The sequence below is a fragment of the Podarcis muralis genome, chromosome 4, assembly GCF_964188315.1.
Source record: "Podarcis muralis chromosome 4, rPodMur119.hap1.1, whole genome shotgun sequence".
Lineage (NCBI taxonomy): Eukaryota > Metazoa > Chordata > Lepidosauria > Squamata > Lacertidae > Podarcis > Podarcis muralis.
In genome coordinates, this window is record NC_135658.1 from 96,059,869 (window position 1) to 96,076,332 (window position 16,464).

General features: G+C 40.9%; 1 protein-coding gene across 4 annotated transcripts in view; it reads right to left on the minus strand.

The window, feature by feature from the left end:
* Nucleotides 1-4,067: 4,067 nt before the first annotated feature.
* The window catches only part of SCEL (sciellin), a 55,931-nt gene continuing 43,534 nt past the window's right edge, over nucleotides 4,068-16,464 (minus strand). For 2 of the 4 annotated variants that reach the window (XM_028728340.2, XM_028728339.2), the window contains exons 16-23: nucleotides 14,501-14,557; nucleotides 13,499-13,561; nucleotides 12,670-12,756; nucleotides 11,517-11,585; nucleotides 10,339-10,413; nucleotides 8,788-8,896; nucleotides 7,689-7,791; nucleotides 4,068-6,674 (exon numbers count right to left, since the gene is read on the minus strand). In XM_028728340.2, the coding sequence (XP_028584173.2) occupies nucleotides 6,658-6,674; nucleotides 7,689-7,791; nucleotides 8,788-8,896; nucleotides 10,339-10,413; nucleotides 11,517-11,585; nucleotides 12,670-12,756; nucleotides 13,499-13,561; nucleotides 14,501-14,557 (580 nt within the window). In that variant the 3' untranslated portion in view covers nucleotides 4,068-6,657. The remainder of the gene's footprint in view (nucleotides 6,675-7,688; nucleotides 7,792-8,787; nucleotides 8,897-10,338; nucleotides 10,414-11,516; nucleotides 11,586-12,669; nucleotides 12,757-13,498; nucleotides 13,562-14,500; nucleotides 14,558-16,464) is intronic. The other 2 variants (XM_028728344.2, XM_028728343.2) reach the window with 2 other exon arrangements.

Consider the following 16,464-nt stretch of genomic DNA (forward strand, 5'->3'; position numbering starts at 1 on the left):
TTTCAGGGTTGTAATTATGCAAATGTAACATTGCTGAAACACAAATCACCAATATAGGTTGATTGTTTAAAACGACTGATAACCTAAAGGGAAGCTGCACGTGTGCTTTCTATACCCAATCATTTGGAGGGAAGAGGTCCTCTTAATTCATAAGTATTAACATGCAATGATTCCATTGTAGATGCACTGTAGACAAAGAAACACTGGAAAGTTAAGAGTTTCATATTCTAAGACTGTTTTCATGAGCAAAACGCTAACATTGGGAATAGAATGCACATGTTTAGGATGGTAATTAAATTGCATTTACAAAATGTTTTTTTGTTTAAAAATACACAAAACGTTGTACAATAAATCAAATAATAGATTTGATTTCTATAGAGCTAACTCAACAGAATGTATCTTTCTTATAAATGAATAGTTTTTGCACTGTGATTACAATTTACTCAGAACTGTTCATTGGAGTTGTCCTGAGGGTTATGAAGTCCGGGTCATCTAGACTCAGTGGACAGCATGCTGTAATTTATTTTCACAGTACAGTACTTTGCAGATAAAATTGCACACCTCCACCTCAGTGTGAAAGCCAGTTTTGTTGCAACTAAGTTGCTGGCTGCTACTCGGAAGGCATCTTGTTCGCGTTCAGTGGATCAAGATATTGTTTTTAATCCTGTAGTGTAACAGACCCTGAGACCTTATGGTGAAGGGCGGAAAGTCAATCAGTCAATAAAATCATGTCCATAAAGTGAATGTTTAGTCATTCTTTGCTGGGGGAAGATGTCCATATAGGTCCGGAAGTTACTAATGCCTCTTTTAAGAGATAAGATGGTCCCAGCTGCTTGGACCACTCCCCAATAAATTCTCTGAAAACCTGAAAATTGTTCTAATTGCTGGCTAGTCTCAACTCTCCACATTTTGGTTAAAAGTTCCCAAGCACTCTTGAAGGACACATTATGTGGATCCATTTCAGTCTGGCATCTGGCCTGGGTTTAGTTCTGAAACTACATTGGGTGTCCTGATGGACAACCTGTGCTGGGAGAAAAAGGAGAACCATGGTGACCTTTCTAATTCCCCTGGGCATCTCAGTAGTTTTTGATATCGTGGGCCAAGGTTTCTTTCTGGACTGTCTAGGTTAGCGATTTGGAGTATAGAAAGCACCTGTGCAGCATACAAATGTGAAGCTATGGGCAATCCTAACTTGTTGGATAACTTTGGCTCAACCCAGAAGGAAAATACCCACACAACTTTTGTGGTAGCAAATACCAGAAGACATGCAAGAGCTGTGTGCCATGGCATTTATGCTATGCAATACAAAAGGACCAAATATTGTCTTCTGTGCTATTTCACATCTACCTCATGGTTGGGGACCCTTCAACCCGTGAGCCAAAGTTATCCAACGAGTTCAGATTGCCCATAGCTGGACCTTTGTATGCATTCACCATCTAGTCTTTTCCTTTTTTATCCTATCTGGGATCAGTTCTCACAGGGCAGAAGAATCTATTCAGCTTATCCTGAGAGGTGTGGCAATGGGGGGACTCAAATGTTCTCATTATTTCAATATTTATTTATTATTACCATGTCCGTAATAAAACCAACCCAACACCATATTTAAATAATGCATAATCTTGCATTCTTGCTATTCGATTATTGTGAATGTATCTATCATTATGGACACTGATGCGTCGCTTAATGGGTAGTTTGGGATTTGATAATATAACTCCATAATGTCCCTTTAATGACTGTTTGTTTCCTGAGTGAGTTGGTTTGCTTTATTGTCTTGATTGGCTGTTTGAGTTTCAGGAGTAAGTGCTGGCAGTATGGGGGCTGAAGGCTGATATGCTTGCCAGAAGTAGCACAGCTGCAGAATTTATTAACCATGCTGGCCCCTATTAGCCTATTACACCTGGCAGGTGATGTAACATCCTTCACACCCTCCCAATAACTTATGGAACAGGTGTGAGGCATTTGGTCTGAGGTATACACAGTTCCCTGATGGGGCCTGACCTTCTGACATAACAGGAGGGGGACGTAATTTATCTTGCTTGTGCTATGTTATTCTGCTTAGCGACTGCTCCACTGCTTTTTATTATGTATGCAAGCCTGCTATTTAATAAAAGCACTGAACTTCTTTCTGCTAGAGACGTTACTGCCCCAAATCCAAAAGAACTATTGCATTTGGCAAAACAACATCTTGTTCTGTCTCAGGTCTCTTGGCCTCAGTCAGGTTGTGAAGCTCACTGGGTGACCTTAGCTAGTCACTGTTTCTCAGCATCTACTGCCTCACTGGATTTGAGAGAGGACAGAATTTGGTTTAGTCTGACATATACTAGCCTGAGCTCTTCCAAAGCAAATGGAATAAAGACAGACACACCCAACGTACGAAGCACAAAATGCCACAATGAGCCAAACATGCAACACGTAAAACCTAGCATATTGAATAACTGCATCACCAACACCAGCTTCACAAATGAATGCTTGAGTAGTGTAGAACCATGCTCTGCTTTTTTAAAGTTAGGACCATCCTCTCTCCACACAGGAAAAACCCAGGCAGGGAAGAGAATGGCAAAATGCATGGCCTTTTTTCTGTTCTGATTGATTCCTTTCCTTTAGGAATTGTGCCCTGATTAGTAAAATAAAGAAGTAGTTTCATTATGTGAATGGGAAAATGGACTTGATGAGTCACAGATATCCCTATAATTTATGAGAGCATTCTTCAATGTGGCTAATTTAATCTATTGAAGAAAAACCATTCGTTAAAACAGCTGCCAGCAAACCATTCCTTTGAGGACTCCATCATAAAAACATCCAAAGAAAAATGAAAGCCTCAAGGCAAGTGATATGTAAAACAGATGTAAAAAGAACTCCTGGGTTGTGGGTTTTTTTTTTACATCAGCATTGAAATGATAATCCCTCCCCCCATTTTTTTGTTTTTGTTTTAAATAAGAGATTGTGTACATCCTATAATGTTATACATTCCAGAATCCATTAAAGCATCCTTTATTTCACGGCTCAGTTATTAGATAACCTATAATAAGAACAATAAAACACAACATGGTGCAGTTACCACAGCTGCTTAGCAAGGATTCGTAAGTGTGAACCAGCCCTTATTGTTCACGCCTTGTTGTGTTCTTGTGGAAAAATAAGCCATAGCCGGCTTATGGTGTCAATGGTCTTTGATCAAAACCTTGCAGAACAGATGCTCCCAAACATCTTTAATTTTTGAATCACTCGAAGGACAAAAGAGCTCACGTTCTTTCTTAATGGCTTAGTGAAAACACTGGATGCAGCTCTCCTCCAAAGCTTACATTCACCAAGGATGCCAAAATAAAATGTCATCCAGTTGAGATCAAACTTTAGAGAGAGATTTTTATTGCTCGGGGGAGAAAGGTTTACAGTGTGTTAGGGCCTACACAGTATGTGATTTTGATGTAACCAATTAGCCATGCTTAGGAGCCATGCAACGTAGAATCAGTTAGAAAAGGTGCTTGCGTAAATTGCGTGTAAGGGGCTACACACATTGAAGGGGCTGCTCTCCCTGACATCCACACACTGGGCAGGCAGCATGCATAGTCTTCCACAATAACTAGAACTCCAGTGGCACAGATTTCCAGCTTGCATGGAAAGTCTACAGGCAATGAGATTTGAACATGGGGTTTCCATACATGGTCTGTGGACATCTGTGTTGGAGTTTAGTGAAGTGCTGGGAACAGCAAAGCAATGCAGCCCTGCTGTGGCCTAAGTTGTCCAAAAATGGCTGTGGTCCTGAGGAATGACAACATTTCTTAAATACAGAGGCAGGGAAATCTCTGAAAAGGTATCTCTGCCTGACAGAACACAATGCATGCCTGGTAGACTGTGTGCAGCAAAGTACATAAAATATCACCTTCTGGTGTGGTTTTCGGTATTCTAACTATTTTTACCCATCCTTGTAGAATTATATTTCACTTTGAAAAGAGCTTCTAATTGGCTTTCCTCCTTCCCCACTGCTGAGAAATCTCCCCAGAGCAGTCTGTTATGTACATACTTTGAAATTCGGCGCTTCCTTTGAAAAATGTATTATTCCCTAGTCACACTTGATCTTTAGTAATCTTTATTGGAAAGATTCAGGCAGGGGAAAATCAATTTCAAACATTGATATGAGAGACAAGTAACAAATAAAATAACTGTACAACCACTTCTTTTTCCAATGTCACTGAAACACTATTCTATGTGGATTATTTTTAGGATTCTATATGAACAAATAGGCTTTACTATGCACTAAATGGTAATTTTAATGGCTGCATCGCAATAAACCTCAAGCTCACACACTTCCACCCCCCAGAACAATCATGGAGAAACTGGAAAACTTTACTTCCATTTTTGGAACCACCAGGGTTTAGCATTCTGTCCAAATCCTAAACTTTGGTTAATTTTAACTATGGCCTGTGAAGGAAAGCCAGTTCCATAGCCCATGCTATTAATTTGGCTTGTTTCAAACAAACAATAGTTAGGGTTCATGGCAGTTTGTCTGGTTCACATGAAACAAGCTGCACTTAATCAAAAATGGAAGCAAGAGCATACAGTCACCTTTGTTCTAATCACAACCATAGTTTATCTCAGAATGTCTGGATTCAACCAGGACCTTATTTTTAAAAATCTTTTATATCTTTGGTTTAATAAGTTCTACATAACCACAAACTTTCTCTACTCTTTATCACTAGTGGAGTTAAGCTGTTTGCATGCACTAAGACTGACGAAAGGGAGAGAGAGAGGAAAGAATTCATGTTTACAATTCTATACAATTGTAAATCCATGAGTTTTAAATAAAACACAGTGCAAGCTGAGTCCCAATCCTTAGAATATTTATTTCTCATATGTGGAGGATGAGTGTTTGCAGGATCATTGTATCTGCAGTAGATTTTAATGGAGATGGGCTGAAACTTTCCAAGCCAAATATATGTATGTATCCACCAGGGTGTCCAGTCCCTGCTGCTGCTTCTCTCACAATCGCCACCTTAGCTCACATTAGCATTTATTTCAGCTGCCATACTACTCCATGCAGAGGTCCTGCCTAAAGCATAACTCATTCATTGCCTACTCAGCCCAGTGATTACCGGAAGACCTCTATCCCAGGGGTGAGCAACCTACAACCCTCAACCTCATTTTGTGCACTCCATCACTTCCTGAAATTGACCCCTTTCTGCCATCCCACTAGATTTATTTCCTGTTTGTTTCCTTCTTACTTTCCCTGATTTTTAAAAAAGTGTTTCCCCCTGATTCCTTTCATTGCAGGTTCAGTACAATTGGAAGGGGGAAATAATTGGCTAAGAATAAATTGATGCCTTAAAAAAAAGGTTTGTCCTGGTTGTATGGCTTAAGGAAAAGAGCTCCCCTTCCCTGCTGCCATCGGGTTTGCATAGGGCACCCATGTCAAAAAGGAATTACTTGCACTTGCTTTCCAGAATTGGAGCTGTATCAATTACTGTGTTGAATAATAATAATAATAATTTTTAAAAATTTCTGTACTCATTTGAAAGTAACCCCATCAAACTCAGTGGAGCTTACTTCTGAGTAGAGCGGAATAGGATTGGGAATTCTGAGACAGCCACAGAAGCAAAGCAGTCTTTATTCTTGATTAGTTAACCCAGGACATTTTTGTCTCTCTCTGTCCATCATTGGTTCTGTCCATGCTCACTGCAGGAACGTGGCCTCCCCCTGCCCCCTGACAGATCACCTCTGAGCAACTGTGGCCCTGGAAAGAAAATAGTTTACTAACCCCTGATCTAGCTTGTGATGCTGCAGACTGTGTTGACATGACCACTGTCTCCTCCTCTGTGTATCTGGGGAGAGGATGTGGTTGCATGGTAGAATTCTGTGGATGCCCCCAATCTGTCCCATGATCAATCCATCATTGCTTTATTTGCGTTTCTTTTAATTGCCTGGGAACTGCAGAAGGTCAACATGCAGACCTGTCCACATTGCCATTAGGCCGAATAAGATGGTTGGCTTTGGCTTTGGACACAATTGAAATGAGTGCCACTCACACACAGATACCCAAACAATATTGTACCTTCTGCCTCACCTAGTGCTGCTCCTCTTATTTTCAGTGTAGCAGTAAAATGAAAGGGAGGAAGCCCTTATGTGGTAACTGTCTCATGTTTTCGGTTCTGACCCACTGATTCCCGTGGGACTTAAAACACCACTCAAGTTATCTGGAATGGACCCACTGAGCTGAGATGTTGTCTTAGATCTATAATGACTCATTTACAGACACAAGTATTCGGATTATAAGCACGGGTGTGTGAATTGTTTCAGAATGAACAGGAACCAGTGGAACTGCAGTCAAGAATAGCCAAGATACACTTTCACTACAATCCTATGCATGTTTACTCAGAAAAATAAGTTGTACTTTTTTCAGTGAGACTCACTCCTAAGTAAGCAGACAGAGGACTGCAGTCTTAGACGTTGTTTCCTTACTGATAATGCACACACACGTATTCTAGGCAGAAGCCACCATGCGCTTCCTTCTTTTTAGAAGTAGGGTTATAGTTTCATTTTTTCACATCTTCAAATGTCTACCATTTTTTATTATTCTTGGAGTTCTTTACTCATCCTAAAAAAGCATATGATTTTCAAAGAAACGCATGCAGCTGATCCATTGACCTGAACTGTCTTCAGTCAAAATTAGTAGGCCCATGATGCTGTAAGGGAAAGAAAATGCCCATTAGAAACTGAAAATGTGCACAGCCTTATCAAGTCAACCATTTCAGACCAATGTAAGTTTCTCTAAACACAGAGCTATTTCAGCTCCATATTATTTGAGGTATTACGGATACAGTGGTACCTCTGGTTACGTACTTAATTCGTTCCAGAGGTCTGTTCTTAACCTGAAAGTGTTCTTACCCTGAAGCACCACTTTAGCTAATGGAGCCTCCTGCTGCCGCCGCACCGCTGGAGCACGATTTCTGTTCTCTTCCTGAAGCAAAGTTCTTAACCTGAGGTACTATTTCTGGGTTAGCGGAGTCTGTAACCTAAAGAGTATGTAACCTGAAGCATATGTAACCTGAGGTACCACTGTACTGATTGTCTTTTAAATGTGATTCTTAACGTTCACTGGTGTTCAGGGATGGTATCATTTTTCCGATCTTAAATTCAGTTCAGAAGTTTGCACCTTAAAATTATCATGACAATTTGCCAGCATTTTACTGGGAATTTCTCCTAATTCACACATTTTTGCACAGTTGTGACTAACGTACCCAAATTTTGCAAGCCATTCCCCCTAAAATAATGCATGTTAATATGTTATCTTAACTAACGCATTCATTTCAATGTGCATTTTTACCTAATATATGCATTTTGTAAACATTGTTTGGTTAGAGAACAGTATCACAAAATTTGGATAAGTGTGAATTTAGAAGGGTAACTGTGTCTCGGTTTGCATGTTGTTTCAGAAAGCGTGAGTTTGATATATTTCTCTTTACACGCAAACTGAACTGAATTTTCTCCCTACTGGTGTTGTGAATATCAAGCAGGGAAACATATATTTGGACATTCAAGAAATGTATGTTGGACTTCTGCATTCACCAAAACCTGCAATCTACAGCACCATAAACAGGAACTGAACTGAAGTGTTTCAGAGGTATTTTGAACCCCATGCCTCCCTGGTTGTTGTTAACAACTGAACCTTCAAGCAGGTGCCCTCCAGGACAACTTACATTTAACTCTGGAATAGCATGGTTCACAATGCACCGTGTTCTTGTAAATCCAAATGCTATCTCCCGCCTTCACGTTTTCCAAAGGTGCTTTGCAGATTTCGCACTAGGAACACACAGAGTTAAACAAAAACCTTTAGTAGTTGTTATTATTTATTTCATCAATTCTGAGTCAGATACCAACCAGGATAAAGGCTTTAGAAAGCTTGTTGAAACAGTGTAAGCACCTTTAGCTAGTGCCAAAAAGACAACAGAGAAGGTGCCTGCCTGATATGAAGTGGGAGGGAGTTCCAAAGGGCAGGTGCTGCCCAGCTTCAGCACTGTGCAGGACACACCTCCTGACAAGGTGGCATCTGCAGGATGTGTTTGCCTGTGGAGCACAGTGACCAACTGGGCATGCAGGAAATAATGCAATCATTTAGGCATCTTGTTCCCAAAGCTCTGCAAGGCTTTGTACACCAAGACCTTGAATCCAGTCCAGTAGCTAATCAGCAGTCGCGTTATGAAAATGCCTGATAGCGAGTCATCTTTAATATACGTTACGGTGTGCAAAGCATGGAAGACTCACTAACATTTCAGTACAACTGAACTTAAGATCTCAGAGAAATTCCGCCTCAGGGTTGTTTTCCCCCTGTACAAATAGTTTTCTTTATTCTTTGGCTGTCATAAGGAGAATGCTGGATCTGTTTAAATGCCATATTCCCATGTTTTTTCCCCTTCCTCACTGCACACCGATGCTACATTTTCTTAGAACTTGGTTCTACAGAAGGAAAATCAGTGTAGCAGCTTCAGGGCTAGTATACTCCCTCCACTGTTCTGGGTGCTTCCTCCAATCTGTCCCATGATGACTCTATTGTCATCTCCATAAGAGTACCAATAGCAGAGCAGTAAGAGAAGTGAATATCTCCACCTGTGGACCTCCCTTTCCATGAGACAAAGAGGGAAATCTGCCCTATCCTATCGTCCTTGGGATGCCCTTCCAGTGACCATAGGGTTGATCTCTAATTTGATTTAAAACCCAGTGCTTTGATCAAAATTCACAATTGTCATACTACAAATCCATGCATATTTAACGACAGTTGGGTGAAAGACATGTTCCTACCTTGAAGCAAGTTGCATGACAGCAAATCTGCAAGGCATCAAGAATCATCTTTGTGTCTGTGCCCAAGGGCTTCCGGCAGTAAGTGCACATTTCTTTTTCAATAACGGCCCTGTATAAGAACACGATTCATTGAGTGCATACTACAGTACTGGAAGGTTTCACTGTGCAAATATTCTCACTTTTCCATGCCTGCGTGAAGCTGTGACCTTCTCACCATGGCTCGATGTGCAAAGAGCGGGCTAGAACTGGTTTCAAGATTGGGTTGTCTGAAGGCATAAGGCGCAAGTCACCTGGGCAAGCCCATGAAGGGGAGCTGTATAACTGCACTGCTAACCTCTTGCACAGCTCTCATTCATTCAGCAAGGAAGCCAAAGCACAGATAAACAGATCACTCGGAAGAGCTGTTGCTAAACAGTAAATCTCTCAAGGCAGGTATGGGGAACCTGTGGACCTCCAGATATTGATGGAATCTGATCCATCAGCCCCAGTTAGCATGGTCCATTGTTTAGGGATAACGGCAGCTGTGGTACAGTAACATCAAGCGACAACTTAAATGTATGAATGGACTGACACGAATCTAACACTACAGACAAATTTTCATATTCACTGACATCATCTTAGTAGTCATACCTTTTCAGTGAAATCAATTCACCCACTCTACAAGCTAGCAATCTAGCATACAGTGTAGAGAAATCAAGTGAAGAACGTGGACATGTGAATGGGAAAAGCTTTCAGGTAATAAGTGTAAAAACTTGGGTATGGGGCAAAACGGACAAGATGTTTCTCACTTTGATGTAAAGAGACAGTAGGAACATTCTACCATATGTGGTGGCCTTGTAGGGTTATTAAAGACTACTGGGAATTAATCCATAACGAACTGAAAAAAAAGTTTTAATGATCCTTTACTAAAAACCCAGAAGCTTATCTTCTGGGTATAATAACGACAGAAGTCTCAAAAGAAGAAGAAGCAAGTGAGTCTATTGCAACTGCGGCCATGTGGATTTTACTTGCACAAAAGTGGAGAACAGACGCAGTTCCAACAAATGAGGAGTGGCATCATAAACTGCTGGAACATGCGGAACTAGTGGGTATGACTAATAGAATAAGAAACAGAGATTTAAAAGAACTTAAAGAGGATTGGATGTTATCTATAGAATATATGAAAAAGTATTATAGTAAGACAATGAACCTAGCGAGATGAGTATAATTCAGCAGCGTAAGTTATAACATGAGATAAAGAGAAGGAGAGAGGAAAATTTAGAACAAGACAATGCGGATAGGTTGGGAACAGAGAGGAAACTTGGGGAGGGAAAGTATATGAAAAGAAGTTTTCTTATCATTCTTTTTTTAACGCAACAGTTGTACTAATGTGGATCTACTAATGAAGAACTGTAGCAGAAAAGCAAATAATAGATGATAGATAAATGATAGATAGATAGATAGATAGATAGATAGATAGATAGATGATAGATAGATAGATGATAGATGTTTCTCTCTTTGCTTTCTTCCTCTATATTTCTTCATTCTACAGTGTTCAGTATATATACCCACCTATCAGAAGTAGAGTAAACAGTTTTGATAGATTTTCCAGTGATGTTGTCTTCATAAGCATCATGGGGAAATCTGCTGTGATACAAGGAACATGTACCAAGTGATGAACAATAGGGTTGTTGTTTTTTTAAAAAAAAATACTTTTCAAGTTTGCACTCCAACAAAGAAAGTGTATCATCAGTCAACATCAAAGCCATCCACAGAGACTTGAGGGCAGACTTCAAAAATATACAGATATACAAGAAACCGTTTTAAAAGAACAGTTGGGGGAGGGGGGCAAGATGAGACTTGTATTGCATTATACAAAAAGGGCACAAAACTTGCTTTTGCATGGCTCCCATTATTCAGCAGGGCTCATGCAGAATGAGGATTTTGCCCCCAAGGGGCTTATATCTTAAGAGCATGCTTAAGCACTTGATATTTTAGAAGTAATGGGTTTCTAAAATAACAGAAAAGCACACAGTAGTGTCAGATAGAGATGTCATATGTGAAACCATTCAGCAGAATGAAGACAGATAAGGCACAAGGTGAAATAAGAAAACATAAAAATGTGCTATTTTATGTTTTGCAACACTGTTCATTTATGACTCTCAGAAATTTATTGCAGGGCCAGAAAAGAGTCAATAGAAATGCTGCAGTCATTGTTCACATGTTTGCAGTCCCAGCCAGGCCAGCAAAACCAGGAGATTTATGATACCCCTGATGGGTTCAACAAACATGACTGCATTCATCTTTGTAGGTCAATGCATGCCTCCCTCCATAAATCCTAACTATTATCTTGTGTTTACATGCATGTATACATTCTCTCTCTCTCCACATAGATCCCAGCATTAGGCATGCTAAACCTCTATAGGAATCAATGAGCTGAGCTGAGCTGTGTATTGTATTGTGGCTGTAGTCTGGTAATATCAATAGCCCTTTCCAGCCATTTTGTTTTAATCCCTTATCACTTGCATTTAATTTCACATTTTATTCTGGGATGACATAAAACCATATATTGTATTAGATTATCATTCATTCTATGCGTTCAAGAAACCAGAAAGTTAGCCATGCCATAGCTGGGGGTGGGGGAAAATAACATGGCTTGTGTTTAAACAAATCATGTTTAAACTGTTATTTTTGGAATTAGTACACGAGGAAGTATTTGTGGAAAAATACAACGTGTATTTTTCAGGTACCTATTCTCATATGTCCTTGTGTACACAATTGTGTCCTTTGGACTTGAGTAACTGCTTGAGGCAATACAGCTGAAACACATACAAAAAATGAGGAGAATTTCATTCTCTAAAAATAAACATACAAAAGCGGTAAGAAAAAGCAATGTCATAAGAACAGAACAAGAGATCCCTGATGCATCAAGCCAGAGGCCTGTCTTGTTCCAGCACCCTGGTTCAGAGTGCCCAACCTGATTTAGTTGGACAGGGATACAATAGCTCTCTCCTGGCATTATTTTCAGCAACTGGGGTTTGGAGGCAGGCTGCCCCTCTTGCTGGGGGGTAGCCTATAACCACTGTGACTAGTTGCCATTGCCTCAGCCTTTAAAGTTGCTGGACATCGCCATAGCTTGGGTAGCAAATTCCATAATTAACACTGCATGCTGTGAAGAACTGCAATTCCGTTTGTCTGGCCCAAATCTCCTGCTATTCCATTTCAGTGGATGGCGCCAGGTTTATTAAGAGAAAGGGAGGAAAGCTTTTCTCCAGCCACATTCATGATGCCACCTGCAAAATACTACAGGTTCCATTGTTCACTGTTTAGGCCCTGTTCTTGACCACATTTTTGAAACACTGGGTTGATACAGACAGATGTTTAACAAATGGTAACTTAACACAGGGCACACATATTTGTTTAGAAAGCTGTTCCTGTTTCACCTGATGGAGAGAAGTTGTTGTTTTTTAAATCACAATTCTGTGTAGGATCACGGGCGAATATAATCCTAAACTCATTGGAACAAAGCAAGAATACAGAGTTCCAAGGTGGTAGAATGGACGGTAACACTTCATACTGTGGCCAGAAGGAACTATGGAAAAGGGAGCTTCTGAGAGAAGCAGTTTGTTCTCCAATGCCTGCCCAAGCTGTTCTTTTAAATAAAGGGGGTGGTTTGTACATGCAGAACACTTCTCTTCCCTGAGATTTACAGACGGGCAAAGCTACGTGTGTGTGTGTTACCCACATTGAACTTCCCCACCTGTACTCAGAAAGAGTTGCTGGACTGGGAAAGCTGAATTTCTTCTAACACATTTTCCTTGGTAGGGGTTTATGGGAGAGATAGCCTTTTGCAGCTGGGGGAAAAGGAAAAACACTCAATTTATTGGCTTAAGAATACTGTACCTGGATCCTCTTGTGTCCTGGTATAAATGGTTCATTTCTGACAGACCACCTGGAATATTGGCAGATTCATGGTCCTGCTCTGGTGCCCTGTGGAGGACAAGGTTGGAGTAAGAAAAAGAAGTCTAGCCGTGATTTATCCTTCCCCACCATTTCTCTATTCTTCTACTATGCATGTAGTGAAGGAGGGGGATTTAAAACATTAAAAGGGAAAAGAGGAGGGTGGGAACTTAAGAGGGAAAACTCTCAGAGGGAATGCATTCATCAAACACTGGCTACTCTGCTTTTATTTTGAATGCCTGTTGTTTTTGTGCCAGAGCCTCAAGCTCTGCTAAATGAATAGCCATCAGTGCCAAGCCCTGTTTTATATGCAGAACATGTAGCCTGAGAGAGGGCCTCTCCGCTGTTCTTCCAATCTAAAGCAATGAGGCTGATCTGAGAGCAGAGAACGGAGCTCATTCTTCACATACAATCTTTGGCTGCAGTCCTACTCTTGCTTGAGCTGACTCTGAAGTTACGAGAGATTTCACCCCTGCCACTATTCCACCACAGGCTTCATTTTTTTAAAAACAGCCAGCAGACTAAGGGGTTTTCCAGACCCCAGAGAAGCATCTGCAGTGGTGAATGGAGAAGGGGAAAAGGCAACATTGTATACTCATACCAAGTCATACTAGCAAGGAAATGGAAAGCATGGGATGGCATTGGCTTGACGCTTCATCTGACCTCCCCACAAACAAATCAGAACAAATGCACAATAAACAAGTCCTCTCAATTAATAAACAAGTGACATGAATTACTGCCATGGTTATAAGAACTAAGATTTAAGACTCACCTCTTTTTGTTTTGATCCTCAGGAGAGGATTTTACCACAATGAGATCATCTAGTTCTTGGCTCCTGTCAAAGATAAAGAGCAGAGCCTGATGACCACAAAATACTGGACGTTTTACTGGACGTTTAAAAAAATGCAAACATGAATGTTACTTAATCAAGTCATCAATGATTTCTGTGAGGCAGGATCTGTTTTAATTTTTATATCAGATTCAAGCACCAGACAAAAAGTATGAAGCATTATCTGCTGTGAAGAAATATGGCCCCTCCATTACAAATCAAGACATTAGACTTCATGTCCCATAGCCTGATCCTGTGATTATTTATCAAGTCATAAAGCCTACTGTATCTAATAGGACTTGGTCCCAAGTCCTTACACATTATTGCAGTAACTTCTTAGAAAATAAGTGTGCTTACGACCATCCCACTAATCACACCTACAGCTCACCAAGCCCTAATTCCATGTATCAGTCATTTATTCATTTTTGAAGAGGCTTGCTTAGTTAAACGTTTGGAGCATAGCAGCCTACTGCCCTCATCCTGCAGACTTCACAGGAAGGAGTGCTCCACTCCAGAGCTTCGTGTTCACAATGATGCACACACAATTCTTTCCTGACCTGCAGGACCCCACATGCTTCTATCCTCCTGGTCACCAATCACTGCCATCTTCTAGGCCCCATTTCCTGCCCCTCCCAGGCTATCCTTTTCCAGGTTCCCTCCCATGGAGGAAGGGAAAATTCTGGACATGCATTTGATACAGAAGTAGTGCTGCATGGGCATGGAAACCATGTGCTCACAGCTACACATATGTGGGATGCAGCCAATGTTAGTTCTACTCAAGGGTAGACCCACTGAAATGAATGGCCACGACTAACTTAGGTCTGTTCATTCCACTCATACTCTGAGGAGAACTTAGTTGGCTACAAACCCTCCCTACATTTTTAACTCAAGCCACAGGTAACAGATTTTCTAAAGTGCAGGAGAGATAAAATTTAAAAGGATTGCCTTTTGTTTTTCTGTGCAGTGTCATTTACATCGATGAGGTCATCCAGGTCTCTTCCTCTGTGAGAAAAGCAAAGAAACAAAAAAAATGGACTAGTTACTTTTGCAAGAAAGGAACCGCTGATCACAAATACTCTCAGGGAAGAGCGAGGGGGAGAACTTAATGCATTAGGTAATTGTCAACTCATACGGATATTCATTATAGCTAATAATTCCACCAGAATGTTTTCCTTCCAAGATTTAAATATACTAAAATTATCCTGAGATTTGTTTCTCTTTTCCTGATTAAGCGACATGATCAAAATTAAGCTTCCTGAATAACTCGAATGCCAGCACATAAACCTACCCTGATATAATGCACTGCAACCCATTTATATCAGTGTAAAGGAAATGCAGTCTGAATTGGAGGGAGGGAAACATCACTAATTTCATGTCATTTGCGGACTGAAAACAGCAACAACAGTGAATATCGATGGTATTCGCTGAATTGATTATGGTTCCAGACCTAGAACAAAGAAGCCATTTCTACTCCTGTTCCCGTTTTCAATGGAATTCTCTGCACAAACTGGTCTTGTTCACGGGTCCTGATAAGTTAGATTAGCCTCAACCAGAGCCAGGGCCTTTTCAACATTGGCTCCAGCCTGGTGCAACGCTCTGTCTCATGAGACCAGGGCCCTGCGGGATCTGATTTCTTTCCGCAGGGCCTGTAAGACAGAGTTGTTCCGCCTGGCCTTTGGGCTTAGAATCAGTTTGATTCCCTCCCCCTCTTTCTTTTTCCTTTCTCCTCCTGTGAAGAGGCTGCATCCTAATGTTTTAATGTTGTATCCTAATCTTTTAAATTGTATTTTAATCAACTTGTTTTTATTATTGGTTGTTAGCCGCCCTGAGCCCGGTCTTGGCTGGGGTATAAATAAAAATATTATTATTATTATTATTATTATTATTATCCAGGCCAACCACATACCGTAACACAGGTTGGTCCTTCCCTGTCCAGTATTTATCTCCCCCTCATCTACTCTCCCACAGGTGCTTTTATCCCGGTAGGGCTCACTATTGGAATTGGGAGCTCAGTTGAGGGACGAATTATGTCAGCAGGAAAACTGAAGGGAAGGAAGTAGCAGGGAAGTGCCGGCAAGATCCTGTGCTCACTCACACATCCCTTTTGCTCTTAAAAATCAGACTCCTTATCCACACCGGACCCACTTTCTTCTACAGTGGTGCCCCGCAAGACAAATGCCTCGCAAGACGAAAAACTCGCTAGACGAAAGGGTTTTCCATTTTTTGAGTCGTTCCGCAAGACGAATTTCCCTATGGGCTTGCTTCGCAAGACGAAACGTCTTGCGAGTTCTTGCGAGTTTGTTTCCTTTTTCTTAAAGCCGCTAAGCCGTTAATAGCCGCTAAGCCGCTAATAGGGTTGCTTCGCAAGACGAAAAAAACGCAAGACGAAGAGACTCGCGGAACGGATTAATTTCGTCTTGCGAGGCACCACTGTACCTGACTGCAGCCGATTCAGGTTTGACTATTGGAGGCTGCTACCATCAAATGTAGCTCTTGCTGTTTGCTCAAGTAACTGACACTTTGGTGCTAAGTATTTTGAATCTCTAGGCAGCCACCGGAACGTTGACTTGAGGATAAGCATAGATACTTCCGATGCTAAGCAGCTTGCATTAGCGCACCATGTCTCAAGACATAAAAATCCAATGCGCTGTCTTCTTAATACAGCTATTAATATAAGCATTTCATAACCTTCCTGTTGTTCAAGAATTATGCTTATAGCCAAACCATAAACAAACTGCAGTGCAATAAATATAACATTAGTTCGGGAATTCTATTGGAGCAGAGGATTCATTTTTTTCTGGAGCAGAGTTATGAGTCATATATCTTAGGGGGAGTTTTATTTTATCTTTTTTCTTACAGGTACATTCTGCCTAAGAGGTTCCTAACTGGTTTCCCATCCAACTACTGAC